The sequence below is a fragment of the Barbus barbus genome (genome assembly GCF_936440315.1).
Source record: "Barbus barbus genome assembly, chromosome: 31".
Classification (NCBI taxonomy): domain Eukaryota; kingdom Metazoa; phylum Chordata; class Actinopteri; order Cypriniformes; family Cyprinidae; genus Barbus; species Barbus barbus.
In genome coordinates, this window is record NC_136759.1 from 8600729 (window position 1) to 8621852 (window position 21124).

The 21124-nt window shown below is 36.5% G+C and overlaps 2 protein-coding genes across 3 annotated transcripts; one reads left to right on the forward strand and one right to left on the reverse strand.

The window, feature by feature from the left end:
* The first annotated feature begins 363 nt into the window (after positions 1–363).
* Positions 364–11095, forward strand: masp1 (MBL associated serine protease 1). Of its 2 annotated transcripts, XM_079388321.1 has the most exons (12): positions 376–532; positions 1002–1224; positions 3078–3255; positions 3336–3467; positions 4410–4606; positions 5565–5712; positions 5820–5938; positions 6053–6131; positions 7820–7939; positions 8027–8098; positions 8263–8334; positions 9100–11095. In XM_079388321.1, exons 1-12 carry the CDS (start codon positions 519–521, stop codon positions 9969–9971), a joined length of 2226 nt encoding a protein of 741 aa, XP_079244447.1. In that variant the 5' UTR covers positions 376–518; the 3' UTR covers positions 9972–11095. The 2 variants fall into 2 exon arrangements, with proteins under 2 accessions (XP_079244448.1, XP_079244447.1); XM_079388322.1 differs by lacking the exons at positions 7820–7939; positions 8027–8098; positions 8263–8334; positions 9100–11095 and adding an exon at positions 6238–6780 and having other exon boundaries at positions 364–532.
* A 311-nt stretch (positions 11096–11406) lies between these two features.
* Positions 11407–19901, reverse strand: ostn (osteocrin). The gene is made up of 5 exons (XM_079387559.1): positions 19680–19901; positions 17460–17558; positions 16530–16750; positions 11952–12067; positions 11407–11809 (listed from the first exon to the last, which is right to left on the reverse strand). The coding sequence occupies exons 2-4, from the start codon at positions 17556–17558 to the stop codon at positions 11983–11985; spliced, it is 405 nt and encodes a 134-aa protein (XP_079243685.1). The 5' UTR covers positions 19680–19901; the 3' UTR covers positions 11407–11809; positions 11952–11982.
* Between the last annotated feature and the right edge of the window lie 1223 nt (positions 19902–21124).

Below are 21124 nucleotides of genomic sequence, written 5' to 3' on the forward strand. Positions count from 1 at the left end.
GATAAATATATAAAATGATGAAACTATACTTAATCCAAATCCATTTCAGACAACATTTTAATGAATCTGCCTAGTGCTGCTACATTAAATCTTTGTTCATGTCCATATTATTTTGTGAACATTACAAAATCGGATGGTAATTTCACCTGTGCATAAAAATGTTGGATTTCTTTTTTTTTTCTCTTTACATGCACATATAATTTATCCTACCTTGATGTCTTTCTCATTATGCAAATTGCTACATGCATTGTTAAAAACACCATCCACGTGTTGTTGTTATTGTTTATATGGAGTATGTCTCTTTTGTGCAACTAGCCGCGTGAGAAAACACAAACTTCCACCCCGCCCCGAGTCCCGACACACACACACACACTGAGAGAGAGAGCGAGAGAGAGAGAGAGAGAGAGTCCGTGGGGGAGAGAAATCATTGTAAACATTGCAATGTGACGTGTGGAGAAAAACTAGAGTTCAGACGGGAAAGCAGCACCTTTCCAACTAACAGAGGAATTTATAAAGTCATGGAGCTTACACGGTGAGAACTTTCTTTCACTTCTCCAGCTTCTCTCTTCTGTAGGTAGATTGCACTTTAGTGGTCTGAGATGCATCGAAAATGATACCAGTCTGTTCTTATCATCAACAAACTTTCATTATAACCAGCTTGAATTAATTTTTATCCACGGCGTATTTAGTTCTTTTCACGCCAACTATTTTAACATCAACAAAACGTTTTGTAATATACTTGGTATATTAAAAAGGTGATAAATGATCAAGTGATAAATAATGACACCTACCTATTGTACCGTCCGATATGGAATCTGACGTAAAGCATTTGGAATTTACGGTACTGTTGCTATGGTTACCACTTCATTTAGAGCAATCTGAATAACAAATCTTTGGTTAGTAAGGCTTTGCTGAACACTATAATTATTCCCCCTCCACCTAAACCCCCATTCTCAGATTTTTACAGGAATTAATTCCACTGAATTAAACTTTATACGCAGTGTCATTGTGATCTTGGCCCAGTGCGTATGGCCCTTGTGGACTCAAGTCATCCATCTAACAGACATGTACGGGACCATCAAGTCTCCAAACTTTCCTGAATCCTATCCGAAAGAGATAGATCTACAGTGGAATATAACTGTACCAGATGGTTATCAAATCCGACTCTATTTTATGCACTTCGACATAGAGCCATCATACTTATGTGAGTACGACTACTTGAAGGTAAGTCAATATTTACAAATGTTTCAATCTCCTTTTTAACAAACTCACCTCTACTACTTCTTGTTAAAAAACATTACAAAAGGACATTAATCTTACCAGATTTGCAGAAGCAAGTGCTGTCTAGAATTGATCTTAATCAGGTCAATTGAATTTAATGTGAGGCTGTGAGGGATGGCACACACCATGTTGGTTGTTAATTATGTAATTTTCCCGACTTACAGCTTTCAAAACTGTTTAATAGAGTCTTTGTCTACTGAAAGTTTTTTTCAGAAAGACATTTTCTCAGCTGAAGTCAGTAGGCTATGTTGTTAAACAGGTTTCATTCCTGTAAAAAAAATAAAATTAAATTGGCACTACCCTGTCCCTGACTAAGGTCTATTGTGGTACTGTGGTGGTATCGGATGGTAAAACCATGGTACTGAATGATTATTTTTATGGTACTCCAAGGGAATTGTATTATGCCAACCAAAACTAGAACATTGGCAAATGTCTAAAACAACATAGTAGTACTTTGGTACATACACATGTTAGTTTTTCAAACGTTTAAATGACTCCTTTATCACCTTTTCTTGGTGTTGATTTCAAAAGCTCTTCATTTCCGACAGTTAAAGAGCAGCTCAATTCGTCTAGACGCACTCCCAGGCCTTTTATTATAAGCATCTTATTTCCAGTCTCAGGATTTCATTGTTTAAATGGGTAAGAATGGGTGAGAACAGCGTTTGACGGACAGGTCTGTGGCAGATGCCCTGGAACCCCGGGCGGATGGAGTTAACAGCATTTATTTCACAGGAACCAATGTGTTGCCCACACCACAGGGGGGCATATTCTTATTCAAATACCCCCAGTGGGTGCCACAGCAACCTGTTATGGTAACAAGCCAGGGCAGTGGACCAAAAAGTGGGTGGCAGACAAAAAAAAAACTCACACATGACCGTTGCAAACATACCACATATAAATGCATTTGAGGATTTAATATATAGGGTTTTCATGCATTCATTGTGACATTGCAGCGAAATGCAGCTTGTCCTGAGCTATTTTGTCCTTTTTATGTGTCATTAACCTGCTTGTGCAAGTATTTTGCTTGAGGTGTGTCTGGTGAAATAGCTGTGCAGTTAGGATTCTTGCATTGGCATAAGCATGTCTCCCACACATATTTGATTTATAATTGCTGTATCTCTGTGTTGTCTGTGTTTGTGAGGATCTTTGTCTGTGCATTGTGCTCAGGAATTAATTGCCTACGGACATCTTTGGTAACCGTAGGTTACCCTCCGTTCACTGACACGGGTAAAGTAAACACTCAAGCTGCGAGCCAGATAAGAGACACATTTAGGGTTGTTTGTGTGTATGTGTGTGTGTGTGAGAGTTGTAGAAGCACAATGAAGACTTGGCTGTGGTCTCGGTCTGCGGTGTTTGTGTGTATGCCTTTGGTTTGACTGTCTGCTGAGTGTAATTGTGTTCATGTGCATGCCAGTTTTTGTGTTTGTGCAGATATGTCTTAAATTGAGGGTTTGCCAGCATTCTTTTGGGTAATTTGTGTGGGTACATCCAAAGCAAGAAACTGGGAGTGTTTGAATTGTGTTGCTTTTTATATGTTCATGCAGGTATATTTAGAAAATGAGAAAATTTTCAGTCCTCTGATTGTGCCATTTACTGTATTCTCCCTCATGTTGTTCCAAATCAGTTTGACTTACTTAATATCTCCGTTTGTGTATAACAAAAGAGACAAAGTCATACCAGTTTGAAACAACATGAAGATGATTAAATTGTGATAAATTTCTTTCAGGATTCTTTGATGAATAGAAAGTTCAAAAGAACAGCATTAATTTAAAATAGAAATCTGTTTGCTCACGCAGGTATACTCAGACTCCGAAGAGCCGGCCGTGTTTTGTGGAAAAGAGAATACAGACACAGAACAGGTTCCTGCTGATAATGTCATCACGTCCCCTAGAAACGTGCTCAGTGTGGCGTTCCGTTCAGACTTTTCCAATGAGGAACGCTACTCTGGCTTTGAGGCTCACTTTAGTGCAGTTGGTGAGTGTTTGGAGCAACAAAACAATGCTCATTAATCTCAGTTTCCTGAATTTGCTTATTCTCTATTCTTTTTCCTGCAGATGTAGATGAATGCAGAGACAGAAATGATGAAGATCTTGTCTGTGATCATTTCTGTCACAACTACATCGGTGGCTTCTACTGTTCTTGTCGTTATGGGTTCCTGCTTTATTCTGACAACAGAACTTGCAAAGGTAACATTTTCTATATTTTGTGTTATAGTTGGATTTTCCTCTAATGTAACAAACTTGCATAGTTGATACATTTAGTAATTCACGTCAACCCAGTGACCCACTTGTTGCTCCATAACAAATATAATAGGCCGATGTCAAACAGTCCATTTTTACTAGAACAGAAGTTTGACCCATTTCATTTTCTCCTTGGTGCCAAAAGGTGGTAGAGTTTAAACATTATTTATATGTGGCTTGATGAGGAAAATCCTTTAAGTATCCTAATACTCCTGAAAATGTTGGCTAGTCAGTTAAGTTCAAGTCACAACTAAAGAGATCATTCCCTTTGCATGTGTGTGTGCACGACTCTGTCACCTATCGCGCTTAGAAGTGTGCACTAGCTGTATACTTAGTTTTAACATCAGTTCAAAAACAGTTATATTTGATGAAAACCGAATGCAGTATAGCTGTGTAGGTGAGCTCTTCTCTCAAACATTTGCTCTAAATTGCATAGATTTTTGTAATATATCTTGTATTGTTGGATTATCCAGGATTAGTTGTTGGAAATGGAATTCCAAGTCAACTAATTACATATGTACACATATTTATATAATGTTGCCTCACATAGAATTTAGCAATTTTATTATGATTTATGTTGTTGTAATGTGTTGTAGTGGTAGTTAAAGTGTGTGTTGGAGTGTGTCTGTTTTTTGTCTAGCCTTTGACCCCTCCTCAGCTGATTGTAGCTAAGCACTAACGGCTAAATATTTACACTGTGGTGGTCAGTGAGATGTGGATAAACTTGTGAACTTCAAACACCCGATTAGAACGGGAGCTATTACCGCAGCTTCCATGCATTTCAATGCAAGCATAATTCTTATGTTTTAGGTATTTTTAGTGAAAGATTTACAGTACAAGGACTGAATGATAGTGAATTATATAAATGTGTGTTTGTAATCATTGCAGTGGAGTGTAATGAAAGCGTGTACACGGAGCGCTCTGGAGAAATCACCAGCACTGATTTTCCTAAACCGTACCCCAAAAGCTCTGACTGCACGTACCACATTGAGCTGGAGGAGGGTTTTCAAATCTCTCTGGAGTTTGATGACACCTTTGACATTGAAGACCACCCTGAAGTCACCTGCCCCTACGACTTTATCAAAGTGAGAGTCCTACAGTAATTATTTTTAAATAAACATATACACAGTATATATCATTGCAGAGCATTGCATTTGACAAATTTGAATGAAGTATTTCAGCTTGTAATTAGTTAGTATATTACATATTCATTATATCTTAAATTAACCTGTTGTCTTAATTATATAATGGATGTCTGAATAAATCTTGAGGCTAGAAAACTATTATTTTTTTTGACATCAGCTATTTTTATTTTAACAATAAATAATATATCATTAAAAAGTTGATGTAGGAACAGCCTTATATTAAATAAATTTGATCAATTAATAGATTATTTAATACATTTTCATTGTCAGTTTTTGGCTAAATAAAAACTTTTGTGTCAGTGTTTCATAAAAAACAAGTTTCAGTACATCACTAATCATAACTAAATATTATGATAATAGTTAATAGGTGCTTTTGAAACACTGTTCATGAAGCTTTGAAACCTATGTGAATCATTAGTTTTCAAACCAGTGATTCGGAGTGTGTATCAAAACTCAAAAGTGACTTGATTTCAGTAATTGAGGCTTCATTACATCACAATTGTTTGGAAATTTCAGTGGTGAACTGTGAACATGAACTGTTCTCTATATGGTTTTTAATGATACAACTGTATAATAAAATCAATAGAATTGTAGTTTAATCTTTTATTGGCCTGATTACCTAAGCTCTCCATAAAAAACAAAACAAGTCCTGCACATTAATAGAGTAATGCATATGACTGCATATTATACAGACACTTCATATTTAATGGGATTAGACTATGTGTTTTAATAAAACATTATAAATTGGTCTGTGTGCTTTGAAAATGTAAATAATTTTGTGTAGCAATTGCATCAATTGATTCAAAGTTTCAAAAAGCTTAGTTTTTCCCATCACTAATGATAAATATTGATAGATTTGGTTGAATTTTTTTTGATGATAATGGTGCTTTATCCACAGATTAATTCAGGAGATAAGGATTTTGGCCCATTTTGTGGTGAGCAATCACCAGGGAAGATCCAGACAGGAAGTAACATAGTCAACATCCTGTTTCACAGTGACGGCACTGGAGAGAATCTAGGCTGGAAACTCACGTACACCGCCACCGGTCAGAGACTGACCAATGCATATTACTACTAAAATGAATTACATCATATTAATTTCTTTTTGAGTATGGTACTACTGTGGCAGAGATGCAAATGTTGTTATCTTCAGGTTCTGAATGCTCTCCTCTTGCGGCGCCCCTTAATGGAAACCTGGAGCCTCTGCAGTCTAACTACATCTTCAAAGATCACATTACGCTGACCTGTGACCCTGGATACTCGCTGAGACAGGTCAGGGAGAAGTCGCCATTCACTTCTGCTGATAAAGCCAGTGACTGATGCATGCTAATCGAAACAAATCAGTACTGTTTTACATCACACTTACACTCACATTCTCTTTTACAGGGTGAGAAAGAATTTGAGCACTATCAGATTGAGTGTCAGAGGGATGGGAAATGGAGCAGTGATGTCCCGCTGTGTAAAAGTAAGTCTATTAACAGAGACTCTGTAATTCTGTTTTCCTCCTGTCTTTTTTTCTCACTTGCCCTTTCTCTCTCTTTTCTTCTTCGTCTTCTCCTTGCTGCCATCAGAGAAGGAATCTCAAAGGAGGCATCGTTCCCTACCAAGCATTTTAACCGATCAGATACTGAGTTAAAATCTAAAGGGATTGGTTGGTAGCCAGTCACCTTCCACTATGAACTACAACCCCCATAGTGCATTGTGGATGTAGAGCTGGAAATATATACTACCGTTAAAAAGTTTATTTCCATTAAATTGATCAAATGTGAGATTTTTTAACATTCTGCTCATCAAAGAATCTTGAAAAATAATGTATCACAGTTTCCACGGACATATTAAGCAGCACAACTGTTTTCAACATTGATAATAATAAGAAATGTTTCCAAATCATCATATTAGAATGATTCCTGAAGGATTGTGTGACGCTGAAGACTGGAGTAATGATGCTGAAAATTCAGCTTTGATTTGAACAATATTATTTATCAAATAAATGCAGCTTTATTGCACATAAAAGTCTAGCAGAGTGTTGTGTTTCTTTTTAATATTCCAAAGCATTCAGGTATTATTCTTCAGCCATATTTTAAGTATCTCATGACAAAAGGCAAAATGCATTTAATAAAAAAAAAAAACAGATTGAATACATTGATGAGTTAAATAAATAACACTGTTTTTACTCAGTTCAGTTGTCTATGAGTATGTAAGGTATGTAAGAACTAATTCTGATAAATTCATTATTCTGAAAATAATGATCTGTCACTTAGTTTTGATGATATATTTTGTATCGGATTTTGTTGCTACAGCTAATACAAGCCATCTGTGCTAAACATTATCAGTATTAAGTTTACGTCCTCCATTCCTATGTCTAGTTTTGTTGTTCTGACAGAGAAGGTGTGGTTTGAAGGCCACACTGAGTTTATGTATCATAGAATGTCTCCATCTACTGGTCATTAATGCTGTTTGATTAATAGGGCCTCTGAGCTGAAATAAATCAGTGAGCATGTGCATGCATGGATGTGAACGTGATCTTTAGTCAGATATTTTTTTAAATATATATTTACACATCCCTTAGTCAGTAGTACATATTCCTTTCACTATTTGGTTCATTTTGAGACAGAAATACATAAATGCATTTAGACTTTCAGACAGGGCAGACTACAAAACTGCCTCACCTGTTGGGAATGGACAGCACATGTTGAAGAGAGGACACTTAATGTTTGGTATGATTGTGATCTTCACCATTTAAATGGTTTATTTGTTCATCACATTAAATCCCTTCTATCATGAATCCTCTCATAATACGCATGGAATGTCCTATTTTAAAATCATTTGAGAATTCCTATAATTATTTTTCTATAATTTTAGGATTCATTCTTAACATCGAGTCACTGTTTTCATTTCATCCTGCTCAAATAAATCCTTCCATCTAATCCATTAAACAAACAATGCCAGACTTGTATTGCGTCAAACCTGTACATTTTTTGTTTAAAAAAAAAAGAAAATCATAATTTTTGAATAAAAACAAATCTACACTTTTGAAGATTTTTAAAGAATCTCTTTATTAAATTTTAATAGCAATAATATGAATCAAACCAAAATCATTATCCAAAGAATTAAAAAATGACTAATATAGCTTTGTGACATTATCTCCTTTAGTGGTTGACTGTGGTCCAGTGGATGTAGTTCTGGGTGAGGTGATTTTTGAGAGCTCTGGAAACAGTACTGAGTTTGGATCCAGGATCCAGTACAGCTGCAGAGACTCTCCCCAGGTCAACAGTGAGTATTTCACTATCAGTCATTGATGCATTTCAAGTCAGGTCATATTAGATGTCACTGTGGATTTGACTCTGACTGGCCTTACAGACTCTTACACCTGTCATCAGAGTGGGGAATGGGTGAGTGAGGACAGGACGCCTTTGCCCACCTGTCTACCAGGTATGGTGTGTTACTGAGAGTCACTTATTTTAAAATCACATTAATTAATGTCTAATCAGTTTTGTTTAGTTTTATTGTAAACAGGACTGCTTGTTCATAGTTTTAGCATGGTAAAACCTACATGACTGCAGTATCTGCCATTGTTGTTTATGTATTTACTGTAGGAGATTTGGAAAGAACCTTGAGTACCAATCCTGAATCTCAACTTCCTACTCCACTAGCAAGCACTCCTCTTGGTAAGACTCAAACTTCAAATGTAATGCTTTGGAAATGTTTTGCAGGACATCAGACCATGGCTAAAATGATAAAAAACATCAAAATCATTCAAAAATCATCAATGAACCTCGACTTGACTTAACCTTTATTTAGCAATAACACATTAAATTGATGTGACACTAAATACTTACACTTTTTACAAAAAAATATTTCAAATAAATTGTTCTTTTGAACTTTTTTCATCAAAGAATTCTGAAAAAATATTAAACAGTTTCCACAAAAAATATTAATTGATGTTAGAATGATTTCTGAACAATCATGTGACTCATGTCATGAATAAAACTTTAAAAAAGTAAATTAAACTTATTACTGTTTTTTCTTTATTATTAATCAAATAAATGCAGCCTTCATGTGCATAAGATAATTATTTCAATTTTTTTTTGAAAAACTTAAAATTTTAATATTATTATTTTTTTTAATTCATATTAAATACAACTGGAAAACATGCTGATTAATAAAACTTAAAGTGTGTAAAATATAATAATGATTTATATATCTATATAATAAAATTTCCCTTCACCAAAGCACAAAGTAACGATTTTCATCCAGTGATTCCATAATCTGTCAACTAAAAAAGGTAATATGTTTTATAAAAGGTTTAATTTTACGAGTTTAATTTATTTATTTTTTTGGTTTGGGACCCTGTGTCTCTGTTTGCTTTTAGTTACTTATATTTCTTTCTAAGATTGCATATCTGTGTTAAATTGCAAACGTTTTTGTTTCAGCGTGTGGTGAGCAGTCACAGCTCTTCCCAGCCCAGCAGAAGCGAATCGTTGGTGGGAAAACAGCATCTCCTGGTCTGTTCCCCTGGCAGGTTCTGCTCTCAGTAGAGGACGTGTCCCGTGTGCCTGAGGACCGCTGGTTTGGCAGCGGCGCTCTCCTCTCCTCCACTTGGGTCCTCACAGCCGCTCACGTTCTCAGATCTCACCGCCGTGATCTTTCCGTCGTCCCTGTCGCTTCTGAACACATCCGAGTCCACTTGGGCCTCACAGACGTACGGGATAAGCACCTGGCCACCAACCGATCTGTAGCGAAAGTCATCCTCCATCCTCAGTTTGATCCTCAAAACTATAACAATGATATCGCTCTGGTTAAACTCAGCCAGGAGGTGGTGCTGTCTGCATTAATACAACCCGTGTGTCTACCAAAGCCTGGTGTAAAAGGTCATGCCCTGTTGCCTCTGCCCAACACATTGGGTATAGTGGCTGGTTGGGGCATTAACACAGCTAACGCTTCTGCTTCCACCAGTGGCTTGACCTCAGATTTAGGTACCGTGTCCGAGCTTCTCCAGTATGTGAAACTCCCGGTTGTGCCTCAGGACGAATGTGAAGCTAGTTATGCATCACGCTCTGTCAACTACAACATCACCAGCAATATGTTCTGCGCTGGCTTCTACGAGGGCGGTCAGGACACCTGTTTGGGGGACAGTGGGGGAGCGTTTGTCATCCAGGATGCCCGCAGTGGGAGATGGGTGGCACAAGGACTGGTGTCCTGGGGCGGGCCAGAGGAGTGTGGCAGTCATAGGGTGTATGGGGTGTACACTCGGGTGGCAAACTACGTCCACTGGCTACACAGGCACATGGATGTGGACCGCTGATGGTGAGGAAGTTGGAAAAGTGTAGCGGAGCTGGAAGTCTCCTTATTTTTGTCATCTTATTTTATCTTTCTTATAATTTTCCACAAACTAACTAAGCAAGGCAATAATTACACCCAGAAGTGTTCACAATCTTAGGCTAGCGGTTTGTGAATTTATTTGTAGTACAGATGGTACGAACTTGCACTGGCCGCTTGAGTCAACTAGAAAGAACCATATGTTCATCAAGACAATAGCATTTTACTCATCTAATTTTTGGCCCTCTGCTTGGATCATTCATCCTTTTTCAACATCTGCTATTGTTTAAAACGTATACTATACTCTCATAAAATCGTATTACCCTTCAATGCTGGTTAAGGTTTTTAGCCTATGAAGACAGCATGTATTTTACACTTCCATTTAAAAGTTTGGGGTCAGTAAGTGTTTTTAAGATTTAGTATTTTAAAACAAATGAATACTTTTATTCAGCAAGGATGCATTAAATTGATCAAAAGAGAGTACATTTCTATTTCCAATAAAAATAGAATGTTTATCAAAAAATCCTGAAAAAAAGATCACTGTTTCCATGAAAATAGTAAGCAGCACAACCATTTTCAAGATTGATCATAATAATAAATGTTTCTTGAGCACCAAAATCAGCATATTAGAATGATTTTTGGAGGATCATGTGACACTGAAGACTGGAGCTAAAAATAGAGCTTCTTTATCACAGGAATAAATTACATTTTAAAATATATTCAAATAAAAAAAGTTATTTTCAATTGTAATAATATTTTGCATTATTACTGTTTTTACTGTATTTTTGCACAAATAAATGCAGCCTTGGTGCATATGAAAAACTTCTTTCAAAAACATTACATTTTTACCCACCCCAATATTTTAATGACACCATAATTAGCAAAAGGTATAATATACATCTTTATATTTATAATGATATAAATCATTAAACCTAAAGAAATTTGTAGTTTTATACACCTATCTCAACGCAAATGTAAAATGTTATACTTTTAGAAAAATCTTTACACTCCTATTAAAAGCCACTAGACATTTCTATAAAAAAATGCATTGATATAGTTACATTGTTATATTTGCACACATTGATGTAATATGAATGAAATAAATGTTTTAAGAAACCTGGTGCTTTACTTGCTTTATTTATCTAACGTGTGATAGCTTTATTACTAGTTTGTCTTTATCTGTAAACTTATTACTCACAAACTATGGTTTGGCTTTCATTGTCTTACTATTCCTTAAGTAGGCTAAATATTTACTTGTACAGTAAAGTGTCTCTTACTAGTAACCAAATGGATGAATACCAACCAGATATCAACAATCACAGACGCGTATATGTTCAGCACCAGAATTAAGTTGCAGTCTCATTTATTCTGTAAATATTTTAGCAGCTTGCATTAATAAGTTGAAATAAAACAGACAGATTGTAGATTTTCATCTGTTTTATTGTCAAGGCTGAATAGCCTCCGGTCAAAGTGAGAAAATGACAATAGTTATGTATATTACAGCAAGCGAGAAGTCTTGAGGCATTGGAGTAAATATTGAGATGTGCAATAATGGAAGCCATGAGCAGATTCCTCTCTGATTGGCTAATGCTTCTGACATCATAAACAGAACAGTTTAGATGTTGAATTTATATGATGAGGCAGAACTGGAAATAACCAGTTTGATCAGATATTGAAGGTCTAAATCAGTAATCAATGAGAAAGAACAGCTCTGGAGCAGTGATGATTAAACGTGTGTTGAGAACGCTGAGATCATTCAGTGGTTAGTGAGTTGTGTTTGCTGGTGTGCTTATCATGCATATAATCTACCTGCGATATAACCCTCTGTGGAACAAAGAACAAACAAAATATATTATACTATATGCTGAGTATAATTTGCAGTATATTTAGTATGCTATTTTCATTTTACAATATATTTAAAGTAAAAGCTGACAATAAACAAGATATTTCCGTTGATCTTACATACCTGTTTGTTGGGGCGTGGTCAGAGGCGGAGTCTATCCTCGGCTGCTGGGAAGACGGCCTACACCAATCCGGTCAATAGGAACGCTGACTCTTCGGCGCGGCAACTCAACCACCTTCCTGTGGACATAATAGAAAGAAATCAGCCATTTCCTTTAGATTACTGTTAAGTCGATCACTTTTTCTTCCCATTTTCCTTCACATACTGCCGAGTGAAAAGACATGCCAGTCTAAACGAAGCTATCATAATAGCATACTAACATACGACTCTTAAAAGGATCGTTCACCCAAAAATGAAAATGTGTGGTTTTTACAAAGCTACGAGAATACTTTTTTTTGTGTGCAAAGGAAATTTATTTTATTCAACAATTCTTCTCCTCTGCGTCACCCTAGCGCCATTTTGGTGCATGTAAACAACGCATGCGCTTGGTGCTGCTGACCTATAACACACATGGGCTGCGTCTTGTTTACGTTAAGAGGAAAGCATATGTGTCGTGATACTCTCCAAAATGGCGGTAGGGTGACACGGAGGCGAATAATTGTTGAATAAAGTCATTATTTTTGTTTTCTCTGCACACAGAAAGTATTCTCGTAGCTTCCAAAAATTATTGTTGAACCACTGATGTCACATTGACTATTTTGACTATGTTCTTGGTACCTTTCTGGACCTTGATCGTGGTAGTACCCTTGCTGTCTATGGAGGGTCAGAAAGCTCCTGGATTTCATCAAAAATATCTTAATTTGTGTTTCGAACATGAACTAAGGTCTTATGGGTTTGGAACGATATAAGGGTGAGTAATTAAAGTCCATGTAAAGTCAATATTAAATGTGTATTCTGAGTTTGTTACACCACAGAAAAATATGTGTTATTAACCACCCAGTCAAATTTGAATGCTAAAAAAAAACCGCCAAGTAAATAAAATAAGGTATCAAAATCTTGAAAAAAATAAGTAGGGGTCATGTCCACTGGCGGCGCTGAAATCACGCCCACTCGCGGGAAAGCTGCGTCTCTCTCAACTTTCTTCCTCTAGTAACTTATATAATAAGGAGATGGAGCGGTTTTGTAAATGATCGCAACCAGGTCTTATGCATTTATGTGATTAAGGCATAGCTAGATAGCAAACTAGGCTGTAGTAACTAACTGTAATGACAGTAACTCGCGATTGAGCCGTGAACCACTAGAGCAAGGTGGCTCGATTACGTCATGGAGTCATGATTTAGCCCCGCCCAAAAAAAGTCCTGATCATGAAAATGGTGAAAAAAACTGTTTAACGGTCAAACTCCACAATTAAAGGAACACTCCACTTTTTTTGGAAATAGGCTCATTTTACAACTCCCCAAAAGTTAAACAGTTGAGTTTCACCGTTTTTGAATCCATTCAGCCGATCTCCGGGTCTGGCGCTGCGAGATGCTAATGGTCTAATCTGATTTAATGATCTATGCTAAGCTAAGCTAAAAGTGCTACCGCCAGACACGGAAATCGGCTGAATGGATTCAAAAATGGCAAAACTCAACTGTTTAACTCTAGGGGAGTTGTAAAATGAGCCTATTTCCAAAAAAAGTGGAGTGTTCCTTTAAGTACTACATAGTTTGTAGCCTTTGTAACGTGTTTCAGCAATGCATTTCTAACATTTATAATGTGGTTACAAACAATTCTCAGAATTGACTTTACACAGACTTTAATGACAGAATTTTCATTTTTGTGTGAACTATCCCTTTAAGAGCAGGTGCGGCCATTTGTAACTTGAATGTGGCTTTCCTGTGTTATTTCACTTCCAGTTATTTTTAGCTGTGCAAAACAAGTCATTGTGCTGCTTGATATTGCAAACTGATATTTCTCATCATATTATTTTAATGTATTGTCATAATTATAAACACACTGTTTTTTAGCGCAAATAGTTTTACCATTAACTGTGCTTTGTTATTCTTCTAGTTATTTATCAATAGCGGCTAATGAATCCGACGTCTCACACATTTACATAAAATAGCTTACTTGCATGATGCAAAATAAGGTGGATAGAATGTACACTTAGCACATTTTACAAAAGTTCTGTATACATACACTGTAAAAATAATATACATTTATTAATTAATCTAATATACATTTTAGCAGATGTCAGTAGGTCATTCCAGGTATTGTACACTGTAAAAAAAAAAAAAGTTGAGCCAATTTAAAATTTCAAGGCTTCAGCAGATTTTTAAATTCTCTCAATTTATTTTTGTAGGAGATTCTCAACTTTTTGTTGTATAAACTTAAAACAACAAGTTGAGAAAACTCAAAAATCTGCTGAAGCTGGTTGCCTTAAAATTTAAAGTTGGCTCAACTTTTTTTTTTACAGTGTAGAATACCTGGAATGTTGGGGGTAACGCATTACAAGTAACACGAGTTACGTAATAATATTACTTTTTTCAAGTAACTAGTAAAGCAACGCATTACTTTTTAATTTACAAGAAAATATCTGAGTTACTTTTTCAAAAAAGTAACACCAGTTACTTTTTGGCAGCGGCTATTTGCACTAAGTGTAAATAGCGATAGACGTTATTTACACTAAGTGCAAATAGCAATAGATTCTATTTACACTATGTTAAAATAGCAAGATTTTCTGCTATTTATACTACTTATTGTAAATAGTGGCAATTATCTGCACCTCAGTATTGTAGTACATTATAAAACAGTACGCAATAATAACGTACTGAGTGTAAATTATAATTTTAATTCAAATTTATTAAATGGATGCCACCTTATTGGGACAATAAAGCCCTCCCTACACCTACCCTAACCCTACCCGATACTTTATTTTCAACTTTTTGATTATTTCCTTCATTTTTATTGAAAATAAATGCCTTTCTGTTGCAATATGAAAGGGAGAAAAAAATGTTTGGCAAAAGGTGGGCTCGAACTCGGGTCGATCGCGTCAAAAAGCATATGCCTTACCATCTACGCCACTGAAACTGATGTTGAACTAACTTCTTTTTTTATTATTGACTAACCCAATCACACGTTAGTGGGCGGAGTTAATGTAAATAGCCTTTGCCAACAAGATTGGCTATTTGCACTTAGTGTAAATAAATAGACACTCCGTTACTTTTTCCCCATATAATGACTGACAGTGCGCTGTGTGAGCATGCTGTTACTATAGATCTAAATGTGAATGTGCATGAATTCATCCCACTCGCAAAAAACAGATTTAGTATTCATCAAAATGAATTAAAACAGTGAAATGCAAACTCAGAATATGACGCAAACTGCAATAATTAAATATGTTAAACAACACAAATGTATCTAATCCCATTTTATTAACCAATGTCTTTGCTGCTGACCTTTGATGATCCAGTTCAACCATACTAATAAGCAAAAATTACTTTAGATAAACTAACAATATGAAGTAATTTGCCATATTGATTTTTTTTTTTTTTTTACAGGTTTTATGGTTGAAGGAAATTTCCATAAATGTAGCAAAAAATGTACTGGTAATTTCAAATTTTCTAATATATGTTTTTTCTTATCCTGCAGTTTTTTTTTGTTAAATTGAGTGTATACTGAAGTATTTATTAAGTAGGAGGCTAGTTTTCCAGTGCTACTAGTAATAGTCTATTAGTATTGCTACCTAGGGTCAGAGTTTTTTTTAAACCCACATTTGTTCTATGCTCATATCTCGATTTTTGTCTGGAAAACTCAAGCTTTGGAAGAAGATCTGAAAGATTCCTTGAGAAAATTTAAAATGTAACATAGGCTTTCAAGGTGAATATCTTTACTGAGGATCCATGGAACAGTCACATAACTACGCAGTGGTTTTCGTGAGCTTTCATGTGTTTATCAGGCTCATGACAGATGGAGTCGGGTGTTGAGATTTGATAATGCATGGCGTGGTGCTTTCGCTGCTGTTCTTGGCTTCTGTCCTGATCTTATCAAGTGCTGAGGATCATTTAGATAGAGCCTTGTCAGAGCCTCAGGCCATGCTGAGTAACACGGCATGTTCCGTCCAGCAGGGAGATCAAATCATTCACAGATATAAAACAGTTTTGATCATTGACTGGAAGTCCGATGCTACAGTCATCAGCACAGTTGGACTGTCCGTTCCCGTAAATCAGCATCAGACACTTATTATGTCATACAAAACCTCAATCCACACCACAGTGACTCCACCCAAGAAATAGAAGTAACTTTAACTGTGGGGCTACAGACAAAACATTAATTGCACTTAGTGAACTGTAAAAGCACAAACAGGCTCACACAAAGCTATCAAGCTGTGCATGACAGACTTCAGCCAATGAAAACTGTACATGTTCGAGCCATGGCCAGTCAAAGCTACATATGGTTCATCATCTGATCGGGATCATTAAATCAAAAGTGTGTTTTGTAGGTTTTTTAGGCTTTAGGCCAGAGCCGACAATAAAATTGCAGTGCTATGATTCAGTTGAGACGATATGACATATAAAAACAACCAATACAGGACCAAGGTATCAATTGAAAAACTATTACAAACTTGAAAATATTATAGAATTATTATTAATGAATAATGTAATTTTTACTTCTGTTTCCAAACTAAAAGAAGAGAGTTTCCTTTTTCTCGTTTCTTACCTCTGCTTGTTGCTTTTGGGATCCATGGTGCTGATTGACAGGCGGTCAAGAGGCGTGTTGGATCCAGGGAAGCTGCGTTTCCTCTTGGTCTCAATGACATCGTTCTCCAGTCGGACCAGCTGGTTGTGCAGGAGGAGTTTAGCGTTCACGGCTGCTGAGGTTTTCTGCTCGGTCTGGCCTCGCTGGACACCGCGGCCCTCCACGATAGATGGTTCCACATACTAGATTGGAAATAAATGGAAATGCATGGTGTAATACAAATTATGTCTTAATCAGTTACACCAGTTTTCAAATTTGTCAGAAAAATCACAGTCTTCCTAAAAAAAATCTTCATTCTCTCTGATGAACAATTCATCATCAAAACACCATTTTAGACTGGTTTTACATGGGTTCTGGCTGGACCAAGCTAGATATTTATGGTCCCAAGTTCACTGGGTCCAGCTGATGGATATGGTTTCAACCTTTATCAAGCAAATTATAGCTGGTCGACCACTTTGGGCTAGTGAAAAACAGCAGCTTGATCACCTTAGAGAGACCAACTCAAGACCATTTAAAATGCAATAATAAAGTTGGTTTATTTCCTATGAAGAAACAGGAAGAGTGACAGACTGGGAGACCCAGTGGGCCATTTCTCAGGCAGGTAGCTCATGTTCATAAGGAGAGGGTGATGGTTGCCTCCTGCAGAGGCTCTCAAGGGGAATCCCCACTGTATTTATAGAACACTCAGACAGATGACAGTTTATCTCTCACTTGTACCAGTTAGTCTTATCATGTACATTAAGTCTGTTTTTGTGTTTCTGAGGACCAGCAGAGTGAACTTCCTCACAAAATGCACATTATAACATAATTTTTTCTCTCACTCCCTCTTTCTCTCTCTCTCCCTCTCTTATACAGTTTGTATATTTATATATCAGTGAGACCTGGATTCACCTCTGATCTTTCTTGGGGTACATGAAGACTTTCCGCACTGCAGTGGAACAAGGTCAGTGTCAGCAGACCAGAGAGCAGCACACATCCACAGCCCAGCATCTACAATACAATTAACAGTTTGATTATTGTCATTATTAATCGAATAGCCCATTACATTGTCATTATTAATCGAATAGCCCATTATAAAAAAAAATAATTAAAAAGATTGGGGTATTGGAAGCTGCTTATATTTGATCGGTAATACTGTTAAATATTATTTCAATTTAAAATAGCTGTTTTCTATTTTAACATGTAATTTATTCCAGTGTTAGTAAAGCTGAATTTTTGGCAGCCATTACTCCAGTCTTCAGGTGTCACATGATCCTTCTGAAATCATTCTAATATGCCGATTTGCTGTTCAAGAAACTTTTTTTGTTTGTTTGTTTGTTTTTTGTGGAAACTATGATAATTGTGTTTTTTCAGGACTCACTTTTGATCAGTTTTAATGCATATTTTTGATGAAATTTAATTTCTTAATATATAAATATATATATACACTGCAACATAATTTCATTGATTACAGTTTTTATGTGTCAGTGCATTGTCAATTGAGTGTGTGCACACACACTTCAGCTTCAGCACCGTGTTGAATTACAGTGATACAGGGTGGTGTTTATATTCATCCAGACTCCATCTGTGAAAATACACTCTGACTGGGCGGTCCGGCAGCCGCGAGAGTGTGAGAATGCTTCTAACACACACCCTCTACACAAACACATGAACTCAGCCCAAACACACTCTGACCTGCACCCCTACCTGTGTGTCTCCTAAACACACTCTTAACCACACTCACACAAAAACATCCTCGCGGCAGGACTGCACGTTACTGTAGTTTCACATCACTTGAGTAAATGTTTTATAGTGATGATCAGTTTATTTACAGTAAATATTTTATAAGAACACTATTGCCTTAGTTCTTTCACTTTTTGATTTCTAAAACCACCTTATTTATATTATGATGCTGCACTGAATCTTACATTTTGACTGCCGTCTGCTGGCAGATGTGTTAACTGCAACTATAGAAATGACATTCTTCTTAGTGATATTTGTGACACTTTCTTTTAAACATTATTTATTTTTAAATTACTTATATATGATATAAATTAAATATATACAAAATGTAGTGACTGGTAAAAACCTCTACCACATCTAAAGATAGATAGATGCTTAAAAGAGTCTGCTAAGTGCAAAAATGTAGATAAATACATTGTAAAAAAAATAATTTTCAAAGTTGAAAACAGATTGTTGGAGTGTTTTACAAGAAAATACTTTTTACAAGAAAATATTTCTTTCTACGTTGAAATTTCATGTTTAATTCAATGTGTTACTTGCCATTTGTTTGTAATTAATAGTGAGGTTTAAGTGAAAAATGTTTCTACAACAATTATTTTTTTTCATTATAGATATATAGCTAAGATAAACAAAAGAAAGCTAAGATAAACAAAAATCAAAACAAAGCTAAATGTTGTATTTGCAAAATTCTGACCTTGAATCATATAATCCATGATTTTTGTAACACATCATTAGTTTTGTCTTTTTTTTTTAAATAAATTTTAATTTTTACAGATGTATACCTAATTTTCTCTACCAAATATGAAATTTTTAAAAACTCCTTTGCAGGATATCTTTAAAAATTGCCCAGTAATGCATTTTCACCTATCATTTGACCCAGAGTGTCCCGTCCTTGGCATTTGAGGTCTGGTGCGTTGATGTGGCCCCTCTCCCGCCCGACAACTGGGGAAATGCATTGTCCAGCAACATGGGCTAACTTTAGCATTTTCCGTCCCCAAAAATAAACAACTCCAGCCATCTCCCGTTGCCCACACACACTTCACTGGACACCCTGCTTGCACACACACACTCGCTTTCTCAAAGACACTCTCAACGGTTCTCTGATACCAGACATGATTTCACACCTCTGTGTCACTATTGCAGCAATGCAACATCAACAGGATGTTTCCGATACTGGTTCATCCGTAACCCTGGGGCTCAAACAAATTCACAGTTGCTTATCAAACAGCAGATTCTGTATCAACTAACCAGCATTATTCTACTGCGACTCCTAACAAATGTCTTCAAATACACCTGTCTGCTCACCTTTCCACCCAAACACACACTCACACACACACTCACACAGCCCTGTAGGAACATGCAGGTTGGTCTTTCTCCAAGGCTCCTTACCCTTAATCTGATTCAGTTTCAGTCACACGGGGACGGACAGATGGACACTGTGCAGTTCTTGGAATTTCTCACGTTCTCTGCCTTTACTGGTTCCTGCTGTTGTCTTTCCCGGTTTTATAGGCTCTCGCCGGGAATCTCCACTCCAATCGGTGGTCTCGATTGCTCTGACATCATTTCTGCAGGTTTTCCACTGTGGCTCGCCCTGAAGCCACTCTCCCCAACTCTCTCATCCTCATTACGATTACAAACTAATAGCAACCCGAGGGAGCAGCTGACACGTTTGAATGTGCATGTCACTTCTGTCTCTTTCTGTCCTTCTTTCTTGGCCAAGAGTGCCTGGAAGGTCATCTTCTAACTGAGAACCTGCTGTGTTTGCACAAGTTTGAGAGAGAGTGTGTGTGTGTTGGAGGACAGTGTGTGTAGGTGGTTTATCTCTCTCTGGCGTGCAATCCTATCTCTTGTGGATAAACTACACTGTATCTGGCCACATGAGTGTGTGTACTGATGGTCGTTTATGACTTGCATTTTGCAATCAATTCAACTTTTCTCTGAAAGTTAGGTGGTGTTAGGTTGTGAAGAGTTCCCCAGCAGAATGCCTGTTCTCACACTATATTTATCTGCACACACAGTGCTCATCTCTCTTTACTCCCACTGTTAAATAAAGAGCAGACCGGGAGACCTTATGATGATCCCTCTCTCTCCTTCTCACTCGCTCCCTCACTAAGATGTTTTGGAAAATCAGAGGACACCAAAGAGAGGAAGCCAGGAGATGTTCGTGTGTGTGTACAGATACAATCAGTGTCTTTGTCTGTACCAGAGAAAAATTGTATTGCTCTTTCATCGCTCAAGAGGCTCAATGGGGTTCACAGTTAAGAATGTTCCTCCAACAATTCCTTGGTAGCAATAAAAATAGACAAAAATGTTAATTAGACAATAGACAAATAGACAACAATTGTCATTCAACAACAACTGACAACATAAAGTATAGTAAGAGTAGAGAGCTAAAATGTGGTTTACATAAATCAAATTATTTGGTCTTGGTATAATTAAATGAAAAATTATTTTATATAACCAACCAAACCAGTTCTTTAGTTATACTGAAATCTCTTACTTTTGATTGCAGACTTTGAAATCTTGGAAAATCTGATCATTGTTTGAGACTTCACACTCAGATCTTTTTTGAAAATCATATTGTCACCCAAAATGGATTATCAAAAATGAAAAATAAATTATAATGGTTGATAATTGCATTGAGGCAGACCTTAATGCGATCTTAAAGTTGGACAGAGGTTTAAGCGGACTAAATGACTGGAGAAGTCTAGCATCACGAGACAAATTGGGTGCTTCACTGAAAGTTATGATATTTTAGCTACAAATTATGAAGAAAATATTAAACACATGCATGGGTGAATCATTCACAATAAAATCCATAACAAGGATTTAGA